We start from the raw sequence: 23,598 nt of genomic DNA on the forward strand, positions 1-23,598 counted from the left end.
AACACAGCACTCCAATACAACCACACTGGAGATCTGACTAACCGAGTACAATGTGGATACACCAAAAGGCTGATTCATGTCCCCAGCAGGGCAGAGTAGACCAACAAGAGATTCCAGAATGTTGGAATGATTCCAGAATGTTGGCCAGAAAACCATACAATTTAAAACTCAAGAATTGTCTATCTGGAATTTTCTCCTTAATATTTTTGGACTACAGTTGACCACAGGTAACTGAAAGCACAGAAAGTGAAACCATGCATGGGGTGGGCCATTTTGTCCCATCTTCTAAGGAAGGGCAGAAGGGCACTTTAGGGAAAAAGAAGGATGAAAGGGTCAAGGGGCTAGATGGGAGCTACCACAGTTTTGTCTGCTTAGACAGGGTTGACTCCTAGTCTCTAGTGATGTTAGGGGGCAGACAGAGGTAAATGGTGGGAACACTGAGGTTAAGAGAGTATTTCTATAGACTAAGCCCGCTGTGCAGATCCCCATATGCTTTCTCTTCCAAGAAGAACTTTACTGAGAGCCCTGCTTGGCCTTAAGTAGACAGGACATGCCACATTCTTCAGCAAACTAATCTGCAGGAGGAAGTGCAGGCCTGAGATAACACCAATGGGAGAAACCCAGGAGACTCTTGTGACCAGATCCTGAAACTCTGGAGCTAGGGGTAATTTCTCCTAACAATAAAATCTGTAAGAATGTACGGTTAAGATTCCAATTAGAACCGGTCAGCATAGGCCAAGAGGACCTAGAGTTGCCATGGCAGTGGGTACCTGAAAATCTGATATCAGAAGTCAAGAGGTGGACCTGGGCAGGACTCTCTGGAAACGTCTCTGAGATCCCCAATAAAACTGAAGTGCAGGAAGGGCACACTGTCCTCCTCTCTGAGAGGACCCACTACCTCCCTTGAGAGTGTCCCCTTTCCCTTTTCCTACCTCTTCAATAAACTCATGCCTGTTACTCTGAGCAACACGTCTGAACTGTTTTTGACTTGATCATAAGATTACGGGTTTGAAGAGATCTTCATGTTGCCTCAGTTTCTCAGAAGGCCCCAGCTCTATAACAACGAGACTAAATCTTTCCTGTTTCCCTTCCTAAGAAAAGGATTTACAACAACTGAATTCTCTTGAGTGCTTCTGAGAGACCCAATTTTGGGGTAGATAAGATTTCAGGAATTCAAATATCACCCATTCAAGTAACTTTCAGTCCACAGCAGAATGACCTGGCCTTCTTCATCTCCCTTTGATTCAGGGCACAGGTTTCTGCTCATACCTTCCACTCAAGACTAAGCAAATGAAAGCTCATCACACCTGTCGTGTTCAGTGGGTATCTCCAGCACCTCTGGATCAGCTGAACTTAAAATGAACTGGGTATCTTCCAGCGAGCACAAAGCCCACGTGGCCCAATCTGTTAATCCAGAACCGCCCGCACCAATCCCCAGTGTCCTGGTTGGTAACATGTCAAACGAACGTTCGGATATTAAAGAGCTGTCCATTCACGTTTCCTAGGTGCCCTGCACTGAAGCTGGGGGGACACGCTGCTTTTAGCTACTGGACAAAGGTGGCCAACGACGGCGAGGCCTCGATGAAGCGTCAAGTTATCTTCAAGTTTATGAAGATAAACGCGGTGCAGGCTGTTCACGACCGGGGACGAACTCATTCCTTTCCTTTCAGCACCACGCACGAGCCTCAGGTCTTCTGCTTCACCCTGGGTTGGAAGAGACTCGCAAGAACTCCCCAGAGCCGGCCGGGGACCCCGCACACCCAGCTCGGAGGCGCTACGCGGACCAGCCGCCGGCCGCGTGGCGTCGCCGGAAACGCCTGCCTGTGACGTAGGCGGCCCGCCCCCTCGCGCCGGCGCCAGTGGAAGAGCGGAAGTGGACGCACATCCGCTTCCGGGCCTGGACGCCATTTCCAGCGGTTGCGGCTCTTCACCGGTGGCGGCCCGCCGGGACAATGAGCTATGACTCCCATCAGAACTGGGGCCGCGACGGGGGATCCCGAAGCTCCGGCGGGGGCTACGGCGGGGGCCGCGGAGGGAACCGAGGCCCCGGCGGCAGCGGGGGAGGGCGGGGCGGCCGCGGCCGGCATCCCGGGCACCTGAAGGGCCGCGAGATTGGCCTGTGGTATGCGAAAAAGCAGACGCAGAAGAACAAGGATGCCGAGAGGCAGGAGGTACACAGACCCGGTGGGCGGCCTCGCGGCGCGCCGGGCTGGCTGGGCCGTGCGGCGGCGTGACGTCGGCCGCGGCGGCGGGTGGGCGGGGCCTGGCTCGAGCACGTGCGCGCGGGTTCCCCGCGGGAAGCGCGCTTTGCACTGTGGCTGGGGTCTTTCCTGGCGCAGTCGGGACCTGGACCTTGAGCCCTGAAGCTCGGTTTGCGCTTGGCGGAACTGTCAGGCACTGTCTTGAATGTAGGTGGTTCAGGGAAATTGTCCCGCTGTTGTCAGCTTAAAAATTAGCCACAAACCCAGGGGTTTTGCTCTTATGTTGGGGTGGGGAAATTTCTGATTAGGAGCTCCTCCTTAAGAAGGAAACTTAGGAGTCTCGAAGTGAAAGAAAGTAGGACTTGATTCGCCTTGGTCTTTAAGAGATTGATTTGTATTTTGAAGATCAGCAGTATAGGACATTACAAACTTCCTGAGTGACCATTCTAATGAAAACATGATTTTATCATTAAACGAAAGTTGGCTTAGTTCAAGCAGCTTTTAGTGGCTTGATGGAAAGCATCTTTTATATTAGATACAAACCATAATTAAATCATTTTTAGGCTCACACTTTAGAACTATTTATTTTTGTCATTTTCATTGAAATTATTTTTGTGCTTTATCTTCACAACTTATCACATTCTTAAATTAAAAAAAGGAAACACTATTTCTTGACAGCCCTAGATTGTTTATTGAATAAACTAGTTTGAAAATCCAGAGAAACACATCTAAGCCATATTGAAATTGGAAGAATAATTGGATTGAGTCATAATTAAAATGATGTACACAGTAACTTAAATAATTAATAAATACATAGTAACAATAAAAATTGTCTTTTATTGACCCCTTTTCAAACAAGGTTTTATAAATGTTGCTATGGGGATCTGAATAAATAATGATATTCAAGGATTTTACAGTCTAGTTGGAAAGAAAAGACCTAAACAGATGAATAGTAAGGAAAATATGTTGATTATTATTTCCACGTGAAGATGTTATGAATGGAACTCTAGATATTAAGCCTCATCCTCAAACCTCCATTATAATGTCATTAGAGTTTATTCACTTATGATCAAAAGGCATATATTCTTCATTCTACTAATTCTAGCAAATCTGTCTGTCCTGCCACCTTAATACATCCCAGATCCAATATATCCACTTATCTCTATAACAATTACCATAGATCAAACCACTTTTGTTTTCTGTTCGTAGACTCCTAACTAGTCTTATAGCTTGTAGTCCTGCACCCTTTTAAATCTGACCTACATAGAACCACCCTTGTGATCTTTTTAAAGGAAAAATTAGATCATTTCATTTCCTTGATTGCACGTTGAGATTTGAAGCTAAGTCACTTCTGTCTAATTCTAGTATATTTTGATGCATCTTATCATGTTTTCTGGGAATCTTAGTGATCTGGCTTTAACATACCAGGTTTTCCTCTCTCTGCTTATCTTTCTGAGCCCATGTCTCCAATCTGATGTAATTAAAGCCTTTCTAAAATACTTTATTTTTGCTTACTATAGTGTCATACCATTCTGCATCTAAAGTGAGTCTTTCTATCTTATTTAAATTGAATACTTTTCAGTTGGTGTATTCTAACTCTTCCTTTGACTGCCTTCAACCTGGTATGATTAGAGTTCCATTAGAGTTCCTATAACTTTTACTTTTAAAATAACCATTGTGATTACAAGGTGAAAGCATTCTACTGATACAGTCTTATAGTTCTTTCAACAAATATATTTGGAGGATTTAATTTGAGACATTGTCTTATACCCGGTGTTGTTAAGATAGGTGTAGAACATACTTTACCAGAGATATTGTGTGTCAGGAGGTGTGGACAAAGTGCAGTGTTAAAGTATTGGAGAATATGGGCTATCTCTCGACTCAAAGAGATTTTAGAAGATTTTGGAGAAGCAGTAATCCTTAAGTTGACACCTGAACAAAGAGTATTTGTCTCTGTGTGTTTGGGGTTCTGGAGTTTAGAAAGGATTTTTGGTCTGAGGCAGAAGTATATGTGCCACAACATGAATAGAGGTTAGGAGAAGCGTGTTCAAGGAATTGAAAGGTAAGAACCTGGAACATGGAGTTTGGTGGAAAGAGAGTAGAACAGTGGATTTCAAATTTGGGTGCCACTTTACATGAAAAGGAATATGTTATAATTTAAAATCCAGAAAATAATTAAACCAAAAATTTCATGAATTAATTTTCTGTGCATTGCTCTGGGTATTTTGTTGTTGAGTTTGCACTTTTCTGCATTTTTAAAATTAACACATTAATGCAAATCATGTCCTTTAATAAAACTTCACAAACAACACTTTGAAAAGTTCCGGACTAGAAAAACATGACTTTTCCTAAGAACCTGGGAAGTGCATTGAAGTATGAGACAAAAAGTGAAATGATTAGATTTTTTTATTTTTTAAAATCACTCAGCAGTGTAGGATTGAAGAGAGGTAATCCTGGAGCTGGGAGACCAGTTAAGTAGACCTTGTAGTAATTAAGGTAAGGATTGGCAGCTGGAATTAGAATATTTGGTAGTGAGTTGGAGGAAATGAACATTTTGAAATGATTTAGCAGGTATGGTCAATGACTTTGTATTTTTTTTTTTAAATCTGGAAGAATGAAGATAGCAGTATTAATGGATGACACTTTTATGACTATATAGAGATGAGGCTTATTGGAGCAAGATGATGGGCTCAGCTCAGGACACTGTGAGTTGGATATTGTTTGGGGCATAAAAAAGAGGATTTCAGAATGTATCCAATGGTAGAGAATATTCTAGACCAGAGGTAAGCATTTGATGGTTCATGGGCCCACTTATGGTAGTTGAAGGGATAAAGTGAAGATCGAGGAGTGGAATGGACCCAAGCCTGAATTCTGTAAACAGTTGGCTTCTCCAGCTTCAGTGTGCAGAGGAACTACTTGGCACCCTGTTAAAATGCAGGACTGGTGTGACGGGTGTAGAGGCAGAGCTCGTGCTTTCCTGACCGACTCCCAGCACACAGGCTGTAAAATAGAGAACACAGATACTCAGGAGCTGGGCCTAGGAAGAAGGGTGCAAAGGATGGAGGATAGAGCAGTCAGAAGTGAAGAGATGAGGAGGGATGTTGGAGAGAAGAGTGGCACGCACTGCATAGGTGAGGTGAGAGTTGAGGATGTCTTAGACTGCTTAACAGGGTCATTGGTGACTGAGTGGTGGGAGCGAAGCCCGATTACAGTGGGGCCAGAGAAAGAAAGAAGAGAAGTGCACTGTTTCCCAACAGTCTTACTGTTGGAGGCAAAATAGTGCAGTGGCCTTGGGGTGGAAGGATTCAGGAGAGGGTTTTTTGTTTGTTTTTTAAGCAATTTGGTGATGTTCAGGTACTGATTTGTTTTTCTGCTCTGGCCACCCGCCAGTGCCAGACTTTGTCAAGTTCTGCCTTACCTCTGTGGAGGTAGTGCTTTTTCCTAAGAAAATTCCTATATCCATGTAATTTCAGTTCCTGGCCTTTCGCTGAGTACTCTGAAATCTATTTTATAACTTTAAAACCATAAAATCTCTCCAGAGATCAAGTTTCATATTTCCATCTGCCTAATAATTACTAGTTAGGAAATTTTGCTGTCTAAAATTGTCTGCTCTTAATTGCTTAAAATTCAAACTTAGTTTGTCCTTTGACCTCCACCAAAGAATTGGGTTTGTCATTCATTCATTTTCCTCAGCCTGTAATTTGTTAGATGCATATTTAAGGCTTCTAAACGTTTTCCTGGCTCACCAAGGACCTTATCTTTGTTAGAGTTTCTATTTAATTTTCTGAAACAACTGCATTTGTCCTTTGTGAGTACTGACCAGTTTTATTTACTCCTTCTTAGAGCTCAGCCTTCTTACTTCCCAGTTACGTTTGTTGTAGTGTGAGGACTTTCAAATGCTCATTACAACCAAATGAACCGTTATTTCCCAGTGTTCAGCCTTTTTTTTTTTTTTTAACAAAATGTTTGGGTTTTAATAATTTTAAATTTAAGATAAGAAGACATTTGTGATATATACATGAGAGGAAGAGATATAAATATGCGTTCTTTACCAGTTACATTTAGAGCTACTTCTATAGATGGTAGGAAACAGTCCATAAAGATATATTAAAAAATGTTAACCTTAATTAAGTCTAGGAAGTAGGGTTGGGTTAGAAGGCAGATGTGAATAACTTTTTTTAATGTGTTTGTTGAACATATGTTACTTTGCCTTTATTTTCCTTTTTAGTTATCAAATCATTTAGCACATGCTTTCTTATATTGATAAAGGCACTTTTTCCATTGTACAAAATAGAGAGCTGTCGTACACATGGATGAACGACGAGAAGAGCAAATTGTGCAGCTGCTAAATTCTGTCCAAGCTAAGAATGAAAAAGATTCAGAAGCAGAGATATCCTGGTTTGCACCTGAGGATCATGGGTAAAACAAAAAGTATTCTTTTAAAGAAAAGGCAAAGTGTGACATTTCTTTTATAGTGTAAGCTTGAAAACAGTGATAATAAAGAACATCATTAGGCTCTTCAATAAGTAGAATTTAGTCTTAAAGTAATTCATTTTTCTTATGTAAATTAGATTTGGAGGGGAAAAAATTAGATAGCTTATTCCCACAGGAAACCTGTTGGTGGGAATGAATAGTCTACATGGATATGAGATGTATTTGTATTTCCTGTGCATGACCTTTGTATTTTCAAAATTCTTCTGTAGGGGAGGTCTGCATAAAGTTAAATTGTTGCTGTTTTAGGAAGGTTGCAAAAACTACATCATTTAGAGGAAAACCTGTAAGTATTTCAGGGACTATATAATGTATCCCATTTATAGCTCAGAAAGGAAAAAAATGAAGTTGTGAAGTACAGTGAATCCAAGAAAATCAGAGAAAAAAATTGCTATGGAGGAATGACTTGTTTGGATTTTTTTTAATTACCAGGAGGAATAACTCATCTGGCAATATCTGTTTTAAAAAGAGAAAATCTAAATTTATATAAGAATATAAGTATATTTCATAACTACTTCATAGAGCAAAAATACAAGCTTTCAGTTTTGATGATTTTGAAATAGCATGTTATTTTGTTTTGTTCCAGGACTTGAGTATCTCTTCATTTGACCTGTTTTTATTTTTCATTTTGTCAAAATAGATATGGTACTGAAGTTTCCGATGGGACAAAACCAAGCTCAGTGAAGAAACTTGACAGCCAGGAAAAGAAAGTGAAAAACCAAGAAAAAAAGACATTTAGGATCAGAGACAAATCATATATTGACCGAGACTCTGAGTATCTCTTACAAGAAAATGAACCAGATGGAACCTTAGACCAAAAGTTACTGGAAGATTTACAAAAGAAAAAAACTGATCTTCGGTATATTGAAATGCAGGTAATGGAAAGCAAGATATGCAAAGAAGTTTTACTTGTAGACCTCTTTGTAGACTTGAGAGAAATGGTTAAAAGTAACTGCATAGTATAGATATGTGAGATTCCTCAGCAGACCATTCTCTAGGAAGTTTTTTTCTTTTTGACTAGTAAATAGAAATATTGAAAATAAAACTTCAGTGTCCTATCTCGTCCATAGAAGCTTGTGTGGTAAGAAGAAATGTTTGAGAAAGGGTAATGCCATTGAAAACAAAAATCACTCTTCCTAGGCCAGGTTAATGAGGTGTCCATAAGAGTGAAGGTGATTACAATTATAACATTTTCAAATCATTTAATCCATTTCCTTCCTTCTGTAAACAAAAGTTTCGTGGTGCGTGTACGTTCCCCAACGTTTTAAATATTGCACTGTGACAAGAACTGACATTCTCCCCGAGTGGTTCTATTACTTTCTTTCCATGTTAGGCAGGACATTTTAAGGTCTCTTTCAGTTATAAAATGGTATGCTTTGTGTGTATTCTAGAGATGGATGTGATAAAATGTATGTATATGTGTGTATACATATATATAAAATATATATGTAACATTGAGGGAATTTTGAAGGACATATCTTTATGCAAACACACCCTGCCATATTTTGAGAAAGGCACTATCTCCTCTCCATAAGAGAGGTAGTATCAATCCATTGATTATCACTGATGAAAATTGGGTTTCCTGAGATGTGATTGTCCAGGAGCCAAATTATGTAACTCTTTGATGCCTGTGAGATAAAAATATGATATAAGGAGTTGGAGAAGATTTTGAGATCAATTAATTCAGAATATTGTTGCTAAGGGGCTAGCTGCTTTTATAGATTTAGGAACAAGGAGATTTGGTTATTATCTCTCTCTCCTTTGTATGGTGAACAGAACTCAAGTATTCCTGAAGATTGATGATTGATCTGGAACAGAAAGAAGAAATGCATAAAACATAAAAAGTTTGTCTTTATTTCCCAGGCACTGTTGTAAATCCTTAATGTATTCAAAAAATTAAGGACTCTTATCTCAGTTTTTAAATACTTCTTGGTAATATGCAATATTTTCTTTATATTATTGCTTACATAAGTAGTATTAACTTTCTGCTTACTATATGGCCAATTAGGTTTATTTTCTGACGAGTAATAAGTCATTGTCTGTCTTTACACTGCTTATAATCACATCTCACATCTTGGCTGTAGCCAGAAATTAAGACACAAGATTTGGTGGCCTTGGGGAAAAGACTATTGGGCTATAGGTCTCTTATTTTAGCAGCATTTGCGTACACAGGAAGCAAATGTGGACATTTCTCGTTTGGGGTGTGGTGGGATAACTTGGACATACTTACATATTAAGATGGTTACATTTGATGACATGGGTATTAATACTTTTAGATGTTCTTAAGAAATGTTTTTTTAATTTAAAAATTATTACAACAGAAGTAAGAAAAGTGTGGTCACTTATTATTTCAAACACTAGAAGTCATTTTAAGTCACCACATTGTCACTTTTAGGGTACTGGGAGGATTACTGACTATAACAATTGTGGTAATAATACACCAGATTACCTATGACAATTTTAATTTTGATTTTATTTACTTTTAATATTTTTAAAATCAAGTTTCCTTTGTTAAGAGAGTGTTAAAACTTAGTTTTATGCCACTGGAGCTTCATATCATATGTTGTACCTGGTTAAATGTGAATCTTAAGACTACTTAGTGTTTTTATGTAATAGGGTATAAGATTCCATAAAAATTTTCAGAATTAGCAGGAAATTGTCTCATGAATGAAAGAAAATGTAGGAAAGAATCAGTTACTTCCTTTTTAGTATTTTAGTTATAATCCAACAAATTGCAAATTTGTTGAGTATCTTATTGTGTCAGATTGCTGTTTGAGTTTTTTAATATAGAGGTTTCCCATGGAGATGTGGCAACCCTATAAAATAAAACCTTTGAGGCATTCATGCTCTGGGTTTGAACTAATATCACAGTTCTGAAATAACTCTGTATCTTACTTGTTTTTAAGTTTTCTTTTATACTCTGAGGCATTTACCTTAAAATAATCTTGGAAATCACATCCACAACCTCCTGCGTTAGTGAACAGCATACTGATGAGTGGGAAAAGAATGTGATGTTGAAGTCAAATCTAAGATCAATAGGTAAATCAGAAATAGAGACAATGGCAAAGGTTATTTAGAGATTGTTAAAATACTATTAGATGATAGATCTGATTTATTTTACTTCCTCTAAATTTAAAGAATTACCTCTATTAGCCATAATAGAATTCTGTGTTTGAATGTTTAAAATGTAACTGGGATTGGTAAATTTTTTTCTTAAGAACTAAATAAGTTATAATATTTCACATAAGTTATAATAAAAATACTTAAGTATTTAATTATGATTTGTTTTTATTAACTGTGGTTCCAATTTGAATACATTGCTTTTGTAAAAATTACTATTTTACAATTTCAGCATTTCAGGGAAAAGCTGCCTTCATATGGAATGCAAAAGGTAAAATACTTTATACTATTTGATTTGCATAATGAGCACAAAGTTTTTAAATAACTATGTGTTGAAAAATATGTTAATGACCTTCTAAAGGGATGTTTATTTTTTATTTTTTTTGAGTTTTTGAAGGATTAAAAGAAAAAATGGTCATGAAATAGTTTTCTAGAAATTTTCTCATTTATATCCATAGTTGAAATATTTGGAATTTAAAAAATAGAATTTTGGTGTATAATTTACTTTGGATAAATACCCTGCCCTTTTTTTAAATTTTATTTTTATAGACTGCATTTTGATTCATTGTACACAAATGGGGTACAACTTTTCAATTTTCTGGTTTTACCTGATGTAGATTCACACCACTCATGTAATCATACATGTACATAGGGTAATGATTTCTATCTCATTTCACTATCTTTCCTTCTCCCACCCCCTCCCCACTCTACACAATCCAGAGTTCCTCCATTCTTCTTTTATGCCACCCGACCCGCCCTGCCCCTGTTATGTATCAGCATCTGTTTATCAGAGAAAACATTCAGCCTTTGGTTTTTGGGGATTGACTTATCTCACTTAGCATGATATTCTTCAACTCCATCCATTTACCTGCAAATGCCATAATTTTATTTTTCTTTATGACTGAATAATATTCCACTGTGTATATATACCACAGTTTCTTTATCCATTCATCTATTGAAGCACATCTGGGTTGGTTCCACAATCTAGCTATTGTGAATTGAGGTGCTATAAACATGGATGGATGTGGCCACCTTACTGTAGTACGCTGATTTTAAGTCCTTTGGGTATAAACCAAGGAGTGGGATAGCTGGGTCAAATGGTGGTTCCATTCCAAGTTTTCTGAGGAATCACCATACTGCTTTCCAGAGTGGCTGCACCAATTTGCAACTCCATCAGTAATGTGTGAGTGTGCCTTTTTTCCCGCATCCACGCCAACACCTATTATTGTGTTCTTGATAATAGCCATTTTAATTGGGGTGAGATGAAATCTTAGGGTGAAATACCTTATTCTTAATGCAAGACCATGCACTTTAATTAAAATGGAGGCACTACTTAAATATAGTGCTTTAATTTGTTATGCTTCATTACACAATTACCCTACATAGAGTGATATAGTACCCCATCCTCCTCTGTCCTCCCAACCTTATTATTATTTTTTTTTTCTTTTACTTTTCATAGCACTTATTACTGCCTGACATCTGTGTATCTTCCCCTCCTAGTCCAATGTAAGTTCTTCAGGACAGGGTCTGTTTTGTTCATTCTGTATTTCTTGACTCCAAACAATTCCTGGCATTATATTGACATCCAATAAATATTTATTGAATGAGTGGATGAATTACATTCCACTCTCAGAACAGTAATCTCTTGGAATCATGCAGATTGGTCCCAGGATTCTTGGTGGATACCAAAATCCACAAGTATGCAAGTCCCTTTATATAACATGCGGTAGTATTTGCATATAACCTACACACATCCCCTTGTATACTTTAAATCATTTCCAGATTACTTATAATTCCTAATGCAGTTTAAATGCTTTTATAAGTTGTTGGTACTATATTATTTAGGGAATAATGACAAAAAATGTTCAGCTAGATGCTGTTAGTTTTTCAAATAGTTTCCATACGCAGTTGGTTGAATCCACAGATAAAAAACTAATGGATATGGAGGACTGGCTATGTTTACCAACTCTGTTTTTAGTGTTCACACTTGAAGTGTTTTCCAATTTACCAAATAGGTTAGTTTAGACGAGAAATTTTTAAAACATGGATTTTCAAGTTACATTATTTTGTAGTTGGAAAACACAATCCATGATACCCTTTTTTGAAGTAGTAGGATGGTTTTGTTAATATAGTGAATATTAACATTCAAATGCTAGTACATCAGAAATTTTTAAGAAAAAAGGTCTTCCTAAAGATGAGGTTTTGTAGACACCTAAAGTTTACCCATTTAATTTAGGTATTTAAACATTTATTTTTATTTTTTATTATTTGAAAAGAAAAAGTTAGAAAATAACTTACTATTTCTTGTTCCTAAAACAATGTATAAAATTTGCCTAATAGTTCAAGCCATATTTATGAATCATGCTATAACTCCTGATGTCCTCAGTAGTACTCAGGCCAGGGGTTTGCTTCTAGTTTAAAGTTAACACTTATGCTTGGAATTTATGACTTGTCTCTTCCTGTTCTTGTTGGGATGTTTTCTTTGGCAGTGTCTTGTCTCTGCTTTATAGCTTGGTGCTGCTGATTTCTTGAAACTTGGTAGATCTGGATATCCAAACTGTCAGCATTGCATATGACAAAATTTTAAAAGCATTAATATGTTTGCTACAGTGTTTACTTTCAGTTGAATAAGATTTTGATGAGTATCTTTTCGGATTTACTCAACATTCCTTATTTTACCTTTTGAAATAGGAGTTGGTAAATTTAATTGATAATCATCAAGTAACAGTAATAAGTGGTGAAACTGGTTGTGGAAAAACCACTCAAGTTACTCAGTTCATTTTGGATAACTACATTGAAAGAGGAAAAGGATCCACTTGCAGGATAGTTTGTACTCAGCCAAGAAGAATCAGTGCCATTTCAGTAAGTCATTTCTCATCTTTTAAAATTCCCTCTTTTAACTCCTGTTTTCCTATAAGTAATTTTGTAAGAACTTACTGATTTTTAAGGTTTGGAGTGATTCTTAATTAGGCTTAGAATTTGTTGCTATGAAAATAATTTGCTTGACAAATATTTGGTAGTAAAGGCCAAAAAAAGTTGAGTAACATCTATCTCATAGATAATAGGTATTTATGAATTCAAGATAAATTATTAATGCAGGAAAATTTCAGTGTAAATCCACAAGAATGAAAACTAAATAAAAGATTTGTGAGATTGATGACACCCTCCAAATAATCTTCAACATTAGATGCTTGAAATTTATAATTTCCTTTTTTCAGTATATAAGTATATTGAATAATGGTGAAGGTGGAAAGCCTTTTTTTTTTGAAGGTATATTTCTGAACTTAGTGATTTTCAAATTCAACTGCTTAAGAGGAAGTTTGTGAATGTTTCAGGTTGATCTTGTTTAAGTGATCTAGGGTACGTAGTTTCTGTAATACCAAAGTTTCAAGAAGCACAAGTAATAGTTGTAAGTACATGTTTTTACAAATAACATTGGGGTGTTTGGGGGGGGTTTAATGTTCTTTCTGTAGTTGTTTTAGATAGCCTTGTTTGAATTATGTATCCTTTACAGATTTGTGGTGGCTTGGGGATGTAGAGGCCCACGGTTCAGTCCCCAGTACCAAAGCAAAAGGCATTTGGGGTTTGTTATAATATACAATGAGTATGTGAGTTTATTTTCATGTTATATAATGTAATTCTATGTATAAATTTAAATTATAAAGATTTGTGGTTGTTTTTAGTTTTATGATAATGTTATTACATTTTCTAAGTAATTTAATAAGAGTCTCTGATTTGGAACTCATTAGCAGTTAATATAGCAATACTGTGGATAAATAATATACATTTAAGCTATGTGCAGTGTACCTTTTAAATAGAGCAGTAATCTTCACCCTGTTTGGGCAGGGGGCATTTTCCTGCAAATTCCTAAGATCACGCAGTGGTGAAAAATCCTAAGAGTTATATAGCTGGACTTAAATATCATTTTCAATAATATATGACAGTTATATGTATATATTGACAGTAGGAAGAAATGCTAACTGGATATTTTTTTTCTTTTTCAAAGATCTGTTGGAATTTGTGCAGGTTAATGTGGTCTAAGACAATGTATTTTGGATATAGTGGTTGAAAAGTTTTACTTCTGAAATATTATAGTGATTGTCTTTTTTTGTTTCTAACCTCAAATTATCACTGTTCTGTCGCAAGGTGACTATTGGTACTTTTAGTTACATATATCAGTATTGGATTATAATATTTGTCCAGAGTTTGTATTTGGCAGCCTTTCAAAGTATATGTAAAAAACGGAATTCAATTGTACTAGTCTCCACCAAAAGAAAAAACAGACAGACAAAACCAATATATAAGAATCAGGTAGTCTTTGGCTTTTAAGAAAGGCATGCACAGTTTAGCTATCTCATATTTTAATAAATATCTCTTTTTAGAAATTCATCTGAAAATCTAAAGAATTAGTTTCCATCAATCTTAGATTTTCATGGATGTTTAGGATATTTCTCCCAAAGGAAATGGTATTTTCTTTGTAACTGTGTTTTATTTCAATTAAAGGTTGCAGAGAGAGTGGCTGCAGAAAGGGCAGAATCTTGTGGCAATGGAAATAGTACTGGATACCAAATTCGTCTCCAGAGGTAAAGAGTGTTTACTTCTTGTGTACAGATATAGTGAAGCTTTGAAACTGGAGATTGAAAAGAAAGGGGATTTCCTCATTTTTATTCTTGTCATTACTGTTAGAATTAACATTTAATACCACTGCAGCATAACTGGCTTGCTGCTGCAAACTCATCTTTTAACTCCCAAATTGCCATCTTAAAATGTGATTTTACATTACGTATTGACAAGAAAATAACGTTTTAGTTGTGTATCATCACTTCTCAAAGGAGTTTGTGTCCTATATGTTTGGTACCTCTTTTCCACTCCTGACTGACCTTTTTTAATTGATTTTGGTATTCTTACCCTGCACCCCTCCCCCGTCTCCCCACTAAACTTTTCATTTCTTTTCTGGAGCTTCAGATTCCTTTTACCTATTTAAGTGATTAGACTTTTCAATCACTGAACCAGAAATTTAGGGCATATAAATCTCTGTTATTCTCTCTGTGGTTATGACAGTTTTTCTCATTAATCCCCATTGTAGTAGGTGTTGTTATAACTAAACAATGAAATATGAAGATTTTCTGTTATACTTGTATTTAGTAAATGATTAGAAAAGGAACCCTGGAACCATTAACTGTGTCTTTCATCCACAGTCGGCTACCAAGGAAACAGGGTTCTATCTTATACTGTACAACAGGAATCATCCTCCAGTGGCTCCAGTCAGACCCGTGAGTATGTTTCAACTAAGGAATTGTAAATATTGTCAAAAGATGTGATCATTTAAATTGAATGTTGCTGAGTGTTAAAGAAAAATGGTTGTTTTCAAGTTTTATGCTGAACTACATGCTTCACACTTCTGTTGTAGACATCTGTCAAGTGTTAGTCATATTGTACTTGATGAAATCCATGAACGGAATCTACAGTCGGATGTTTTAATGACTGTGATTAAAGATCTTCTTCAGTTTCGATCTGACCTAAAAGTAATATTGATGAGTGCAACACTGAATGCTGAGAAATTTTCAGAATATTTTGGTGAGTAAACTTTATTAGAAAAGGTACTAGAAAACTAAATTTAAGTTTTTAAAAAATACGGAATTGGTACATAAATGTTATGTAATTTGTTGCATTTTAATATTATCTTAACCTTCCTTCCAGTTTCATGGATTAGAGGAATAATCTTTTTAAATGATGGTAGCATTTCTGCTCTCAGTGACAGCAGGTTACGCCCTGGTGCTACCACCAGACAGTTTGGGTGGCATCTTTGAAGCAAACCACAGACTTGATTCGGTTATAAACATATGTTTGTGATTCTTACACTGTGTTGATAGTTGGCTAATTACACTGATGATCACTTAGGGAATACTGAGTGTGTCAGGTTGTGTGTTTGACTCTTTGTCTTCGTTAACCTGAGTAATACCTTGTATCCTAGGTACTATTATCACAGTTTTACAAAAGAGAAGGCAGCCTCAGAACAGTTAAAGTAGCTTATTCATGGTTGCATAATTAATGAAAGGACAAGAATCTGAACTTAGATTCAACTGGCTATAAAGTACATTCTTTTAAAATCAGGTTCACTGTCCTTCCAGCTTAAAATTGTGGTGGGAGACAGGGAAAAGGGAAAGAATTGGTATAGGTGACAGTATTTAATGTTCTTACTTTTGGCTTTTAAGAAGTTCTTTAAAATACATGCCAATTAATCTTTAAAGTATTATGAGATTAGTTGAAGCAGGTATTTTTTTTCTTTTCTCCTTTTTTAATAGATGTCTAGAACTAGCATTGAAGACTTGGCTCAACTTGATACAGGATAGAGACAGAGCAGTAATTGTGGCTTGGATATTTCAGTCTCTGATGCCATCTTGGAATTTGTGTGTGCTGCTTGTTTTGCTTGCTGTGAAAAGCATTTTAATAACAGTACTATGATGATTTTTTTAAATCAGTGATTTTGAAATAGTAACTACATAACATTGAAGTAGGTCTTGTTTTGACTACTTTTTCCCTCTATAATTCTGGGTGCCACCAGGAGTAAGACTGCTTACCTGGGTTATAGTAAAACATGCCTCCTTCTCTGATACTGTCTTGGCTTATGATGAAGAGAATGTAGACTTCTAGTAGATTTCTGAGTTCAACTTAAAATGGCTGTGTTCTGTTAAATCTTATGTTATTTTGTAGAACTGTGAGGTCTGTATACAGTAAAGTCAAAGTAAAATATTGAATAATAAACTGCTTTTTATTAAACTAGATATGGGAAAATAGAGTAGAACTATATTACAGGAACATTTTCTAAAAGTTCAGAATATTGTCTTTATGGTGTGTTTTCTTTTTTTTATTTATATACATTCAAGTACAAATTTATTTTTATTTTTGTCTGTCTCAATAGGTAACTGTCCAATGATACATATACCTGGTTTTACTTTTCCAGTTGTAGAATATCTTTTGGAAGATATTATTGAAAAAATAAGGTAAGTAAACATTAGAAGCCTGGTCCTGATGGCACGCACCTGTAATCCCAGTGACTTGGGAGGCTCAGGCAGGAGGATTGAGTCCAGTGCCAACCTCAGCAAAAGCAAGGTGCTCAGCAACTCAGTGAGACCCTGTCTCTAAATAAAATTCAAAATAGGGCTGGGGATGTGGCTCAGTGGTCAAGTGCCCCTGAGTTCAATCCCCAGTGCCAAAAACAAACAAAACATGAGGAATAGAAGAAATCCATAACTACTAACAGATCACCTTTCTCATATCAGCCTTCATTTAGCTTTATACTCAGCATTGACCACTTCCTTCTAATTATTTCTCCGTGTATCAGGGATTTTCAGACTTAATCTGCACATTGAAATTACCTGGAGATTTTAAAAACCCAGATGTCTGTTTCATTACATTACAAAGTTTGGGTTGGTAACCAGGATTTTTTTTCTTTTTTTTTCCCCCTGGTACTGAATATTGAACCCACAGGCACTTTACCAATGAGCCACATCATCAGCCTTATTTTTAAATTTTGAGACACTGTCTCTCTTAAGTTACTGAGCTTCTGTATTGCTGAGCCTGGCCTTGAACTTTATGCAGTTCTATTTACATGACCATCGTTCAGTATTTCCACAACTTTCAACACTGCAGCTTCAGGACTGAAAAGCATTTTTTGAATGCCGAAATTGTTTTCTACTCAGCAGTATGCAGCACCACAGACACCTTGAATTTCATATTTTTCAAGTCCAAGTCCTTGTCTTATATTTGATCCCCCACCTCTCTCTCACGAGTAAAAACAGCAACAAAACAATGAGTCTTGGCAAGTAATCCTAAAATGGTTGATAGTACTCTCTTCCAACCAGTTTTTTATACTGTAAATCAAAAGAGCAAATACTTTTCAAGCATTTATGTACCAAAGTGTGCTACTACTTTATATGCTGAGTAATCAGTTTACTCCCGATCATCTTGTACTTATTCATTCTCCAGCCCACTGAAACTTCAAGAGCCTTACTTTTGAATGTCCTTTCTCATTCTTCCCAGAGGTTTTTATTTGTCCTGTGCTAATATAATAATTCTTTTCTTTTTTTTTTTTGGTATTATGGACTTGACTGTTGTACCTGAACAAGCTCCTTGACTTGAATTGTCTCTTTGAAAAACTCAGCCTTTTTTAAGATGGCCTCTAGCAAAAAAATCTCACCTGATTGGTCCAAGTTATTGATCCCCTCAGTACTCTGGACACTGGCTTTTAGATACTAGCAACTTTTCCCAGCAACCTGTATAAAATTATATTTGTATTCCTTTGTACGAAAAAGAAGGGGAAAGCCCAGTCCCCAAATTCCTTAGTAGGTCATCCCAAAGCCCTTGCTGTCTGCTGCATCCTCTTCCTCAGCATTATTTTCTCTCATGCATCCCATCAGTGCTGAGTGCACCCTTCCCTAATGTGCCAGGCCCTGCCCTGTGGTTCATGACTTTGTGCTTTGCTGCATATTCTTTTCTTCATTTAGATTTCCCTTTGCTGCCTTTTCCTTCCTTTCATCTGAAAACTATTGACTAAGAAAAGTTCCATCTTCATTTCCAGTAGCATTTGATTCTCCTGTTGACACTTAGGTCATTTCCATGTAGTCCAGCTCTGTATTTGCCTCTTGCACTAGATTCCATGCTCTCAACGTCAGAAATTGTGTCATCTTAGTAAACAGTGTATAGCACAGTGCCTGACCTATAATAAAGCTCTGAATATATAAATGATAGATATATGATTCAGCTCACCATTACATGAGAAAACCAGAAGGTGATAATGGGATGATGACCATAAAGATTGACCACTTATTTACATGGGGAAAGTCAGCTGGATTTTGACTGGATACTTATTTAACAGTTAAGTTTCACTCTGTGCCTTGCACCATGTCAGATTTTAAGTGTAGACCAAGGGAAAACTTAGTATACATCCTTAAGATCTATATCTAGGCAGACAGCTCTGTGAGCCGTTAGGTAGAATCTGGGGAAAGTAAAGTGTGTTTTGGAAACAAGGTCTTACATCAAGGATAGACTGGGAAAGTCTGAGAAACAACACAGAGTAGAAAGGAAGGAAGTAGATACTTCAGAGTGGGGAACTGGTTAGCAAATGAGAGAGATGGATGTTTGGTCTTCCATTCTGTGTTTTTCTCATTGGTGGCCATAAATTTCTTCCTCAGTTCCACATTTGTGAGTACTTGTTCCTCAGTTCCACTTTCTGCAGTGTACCCTACTTCCCATGCTGGCACATTTAGTGATTTATGTGTAAGAGAATAATAGGAATAGGTTGACAGTACAAAAACAACATTTGGAGGATCAATAATCTAGTCAGTGCCTTTATATGTATTGAAGATTTAGGGGACTTTGGGTTACAGGTGCTGGATAGTGAAGGGGCTTAATACTTTATGGTGTCTGTTATATATCAGGCACTGTACTTTATCCTTTTTATTTTTACTATTATGCCATTTTTTCTATAAAAGTATCAATCACTCAAATAAGATGAAGGGCCAGAAGATTAATAACATTGTGTGAGGCCACACAACTAATCAGAGGCTGGGCCACAGCATCAGTTTTGTGTGACTCCAAAGCCCATGCTTCACCCCTCCTCCCCATTCCATCTTAGGTGCTGTCTGTTAGGTAAACTCTGAGAGGTTTGGGGGTTAAAGTATAGGTTCTTTTTTCTTTGTCTCTCTATCCTCTATGCTTAGATTTTTACACAGATTTGCCCTGTTTTCAGCAGTCACTATAGCATGTTGGAGTCATCGTATTACTAGATTGACACAAGGGAGACTTGAATGCAGATTCTGGATCTGCCATTTGCTATAACTACAGCTGAGCAGAATTACATAGTTGTCTAGTATGGGTTTATAGACCTGTTGATATGCTGAGTTTCCTGGGGTCACTAATTAAGATTCTTAGATTAACAGACCTAAAGTGGAATGAAAATGGAGTGGGCATGGTAAACTGTATTTTATGAGCTCCTTAGGGGATACTTATGTACAATTCAGTTTGGAAAGCTTTTGTTTTTAAAATCTGAGTCTTTCTACCTGACAGTCATTAACTGTTACTTTCAGCATATATTAAAGTTTACTTTTATTTTAGAACAAACTTAAGATTGAAGGTCACTTTAGTAGTATTTATTATTTTGACTACTGAAGGTTGGTTTGGAGGTTTATATGCTTCAGTAGAGAAGAGTGATTATTATCTTACTTGTCAAGTTTTATTAATGAACACTTAAAAAAGTCGATATTTATGTTTTTTATGGAAAGTATGGTAAGATTTTCTTTAGAATTCTTTTGTAAATCCTCAATGTAAAAAGTTTCAGATGTTAGGTAAAACCAAAGTCTTTCATAAATGAGGAAATATTGAAGATTCTTTTTATTTCAGATATGTTCCAGAACAAAAAGAACACAGATCCCAGTTTAAGAGGGGTTTCATGCAAGGGCACATAAATAGACAAGAAAAAGAAGAAAAGGAAGCCGTCTATCAAGAGCGCTGGCCAGATTACATCAGGGAACTGCGGAGACGGTGAGTCTGTGTTATCTGAAGGTGAGAACACAGCGGCTGAACCCCTGAACAAAGTGTCAGGTTGCTGTCTTGATTTTACACCTACTTGAAGGGAAAGTTTTGTCCATCTCATTCCAGCTAAACAATGCCAGTTTGACTTTTAAATGCTCTTTATTGCCCCAGCATTTTTCTGTTGATTATATTTATTTGTTTATAGATTAATTTTAATTTTTATAGCAAATTAAACCACAGGAAACTCGTCAGATATTACATGACACTCTTTTTAACTTTGATAGGTATTCTGCAAGTACCGTAGATGTTATAGAAATGATGGATGATGATAAAGTTGATCTGAATTTGATTGCTGCCCTTATTCGATACATTGTTTTGGAAGAAGAGGTTAGTTTTGTTATTTTTCTTCAAGTAGCACCATTTTAATTTTATTATCATTAAGACCATGAAAAAAATAATTCTCTAAAATGGTTTTAAAAAAACAGATTAGTAGAAGCAATGGATCAGGGAAGGGATGAGGGAAAGGAAAGGTACTAGAGAATGAAATTGATCAAATTATGTGCATATATGAAAATGACATAATTCCATTATTCTACATTATAAATTATAATGCACCATTAAAAGAAAAAAAACCAATAACCCATGTGTATCTAACTAAATTTTTTCCCAATAAAAGTAATAGATTTGTTTAAATTGTTTTTGACACTAGAAGTAATCTCAAAATAGCAAAGGATTTGGGCATTTGACCCATCTAAAGAAAAAAGACTTAAACAAATGAAATCTTTGGATTATAAATTGTATTTCTAAAAGTGATTTTGTAGCTGGACATGGTGGTGTATACCTGTAATCCCCTCAGTTTGGGAGGCTAGGCAGGAGGCAGCCTGGGCCAGTTAAAGATTGTCTCAGAATAAAAATATGAAAGGGCTGGGGATGTGACTTAGTGGCAGAGCACCCCTGGGTTCAGTCCCCACTAACAATCAATCAATCCATACAAGATCTTGTATTCTTTTATATTAATAAAATTATTCAGAGCTAGTATAATTTTTAAGTACATACCGAGTTTTACTGTGTGGCGTGTCTTGTTGATGGTGATCCTTTGCAATGGTTGTTTCCCTTCCACTTAGGATGGTGCGATACTGGTCTTCCTACCAGGCTGGGACAATATCAGCACGTTACATGATCTCTTGATGTCGCAAGTGATGTTTAAATCAGGTACTATGTCACAATATGTTTTATTGAACAGTGATATTTGAAACATGAATTTTTTTCCCTTTAACTTAAAGAAGTATTGCTTCTTTAGCTATCTCAGTGAAGGAACTTGATGATCTAAACCCACATTATTACCATTTTGTTTTTTTTTAAACAAAGAAATGGGGTCTTCTCTAAAAGATCTGAATCACAAATGAAGGTTCTGGGTATGTAGTAAGGTCTTTATCTAGCATTATGGAGAGAACATTTTATCTCTTCTAAATATATCTAATAAAATTGAGCCCTTAAATGAGTTAAAATGTTGTTATTGGTATTTTTTATTTTTTTCACCCAGTACAAGTTTGAATAATGGCGGGGGCGGGGGGGGGGGGATAATTAGAGTTAATGGCATTTACTGGTGAAATCTGAAAGAACCACTCCAGCTTTTGAGCATTCTTTAAGAATTTTGGGAAAATGCTTATCAATACAAGTAAATTAACAAAATGTCAACTGGATCTTGCTTTTAAGAAAGCAAAAAATATTAGAAAACTTAAGTAGTCTGATTATTATGTATAAATATAACTTAAGAATTATGGAATTCAGTATCTGAATTCATTGGTCCATATATTATGGATCTTTTTTTAAATTTCTTTATCATAAAGTTAATTTACTTTTTAATTTTCAGATAAGTTTATTATTATACCTTTACATTCACTGATGCCTACAGTAAACCAGACACAGGTATGTTGTTAAATTAATTTATTTATCTTTCCAACTACACAAGCTTTAAGAACTGCTTATTGTGTATTTTCTTTTCTCTCTCTTTTTTTAAGGAATATTTTCAAATAGTAATCCATATAACAATTCTTCCTTGAGAACCTTTGCAAATGAGTTTTCAGGGGATGATTGCACAAAAAAATTGAATAACAGGGTAATCCAGAAATCACATTAGTTTTGTCAACATTAGGCAAAAGTTTAAAGAATTGGTTTCATCAGTAACTTGTTTGGGTTTCCTGAATAAATGAAAAAGGTATGTGAATACCACTAAAATACATAGAAATTAATTATCTGACATACTACAGCATGGTGTTTTAAATTTCCATTTAACACAATTAGTATATTAGCAGGCATGAGATTTCCTGTTTTGTCAGTAATGTATGATGAATCTTAGCTCTGTCAGATGCAAAGATTTCCCTAATTAGAATGAATGCTTCATTCTCAGAAAAAAGGTGATTTTCTGGATTATAGTGTTTCAGGCCATGATAGAAAGATCAGAAAATCTGCCTTTTTCACCTCTGGTTTTTCCATTCATCTTTTTGTAGGAAAATATTAAGACTCTTTAAATACTCTGTTGGCACCTTAGTCCTGATAAAGATTCAGCTAGCTGAATTAGATACAGAGTACATGGATGAGGGAAGAGAAGTGGAAGAATTAACTCCTGATATCAAAGACTGGATGGAAGCATACCCAGTATGGCTCTACTTCTTTGACCCCCCTAATGTAGTAAAGAATGTATTTCTTTGCTGGAGTATATGTGACCAGACTAAGAAACAGCGTTTCCTGTGTTGATTACTACATAAGTGTGTGCACTGCAGCTGGTATTACTTGACTCCTGGCCGTCTTCTCCATTGGTAGTATTGTCAAGGGGGACAGTATTATTTGTATAAGTCAGTGTTTGAAGAGTTTTTATTCCAGTCCACTCTCAAACATATATGGTGTTATAGCCAGCTGACATCCAGTCTGGTGGGTTAGGCATCTTTCTCATGGTTCATTGTCCTTACAATTGTTTATCTTTTAGTTCTTATCCTTAACTATACTTCTCTTCCTCTGCTTCACACCTCCAACTTTGTTAAAAGAAGTGCTAATAGGAAATCTCCTATTGGTCTCCCTCTCAACCTGTGGGGACTCTGTCCCTTCTCACTTAAATAAATCATACTCTTTTATGCCCAGAAAAACAAAGATGTGTTTTACATACATACATACATACATACATACATATATATATGTATATATATATATAATTTATTTGCAATACTTTTAGTTAAAATTACATCTATGGGAACTG

The 23,598-nt window shown here is 36.2% G+C and overlaps 1 protein-coding gene across 1 annotated transcript in view; it reads left to right on the forward strand.

The window, feature by feature from the left end:
• Positions 1-1,883: 1,883 nt before the first annotated feature.
• DHX36 (DEAH-box helicase 36) overlaps positions 1,884-23,598 on the forward strand; it is a 43,486-nt gene continuing 21,771 nt past the window's right edge. The window contains exons 1-13 of the mRNA XM_079155968.1: positions 1,884-2,171; positions 6,496-6,620; positions 7,333-7,567; positions 10,045-10,083; positions 12,504-12,674; positions 14,316-14,395; positions 15,011-15,085; positions 15,223-15,389; positions 16,735-16,816; positions 20,214-20,354; positions 20,630-20,732; positions 21,470-21,557; positions 22,219-22,274. Of these exons, the coding sequence (XP_079012094.1) occupies positions 1,953-2,171; positions 6,496-6,620; positions 7,333-7,567; positions 10,045-10,083; positions 12,504-12,674; positions 14,316-14,395; positions 15,011-15,085; positions 15,223-15,389; positions 16,735-16,816; positions 20,214-20,354; positions 20,630-20,732; positions 21,470-21,557; positions 22,219-22,274 (1,581 nt within the window). The 5' untranslated portion in view covers positions 1,884-1,952. The remainder of the gene's footprint in view (positions 2,172-6,495; positions 6,621-7,332; positions 7,568-10,044; positions 10,084-12,503; positions 12,675-14,315; positions 14,396-15,010; positions 15,086-15,222; positions 15,390-16,734; positions 16,817-20,213; positions 20,355-20,629; positions 20,733-21,469; positions 21,558-22,218; positions 22,275-23,598) is intronic.

This window comes from Sciurus vulgaris (genome assembly GCF_902686455.1).
Source record: "Sciurus vulgaris genome assembly, chromosome: 10".
Taxonomy (NCBI): domain Eukaryota; kingdom Metazoa; phylum Chordata; class Mammalia; order Rodentia; family Sciuridae; genus Sciurus; species Sciurus vulgaris.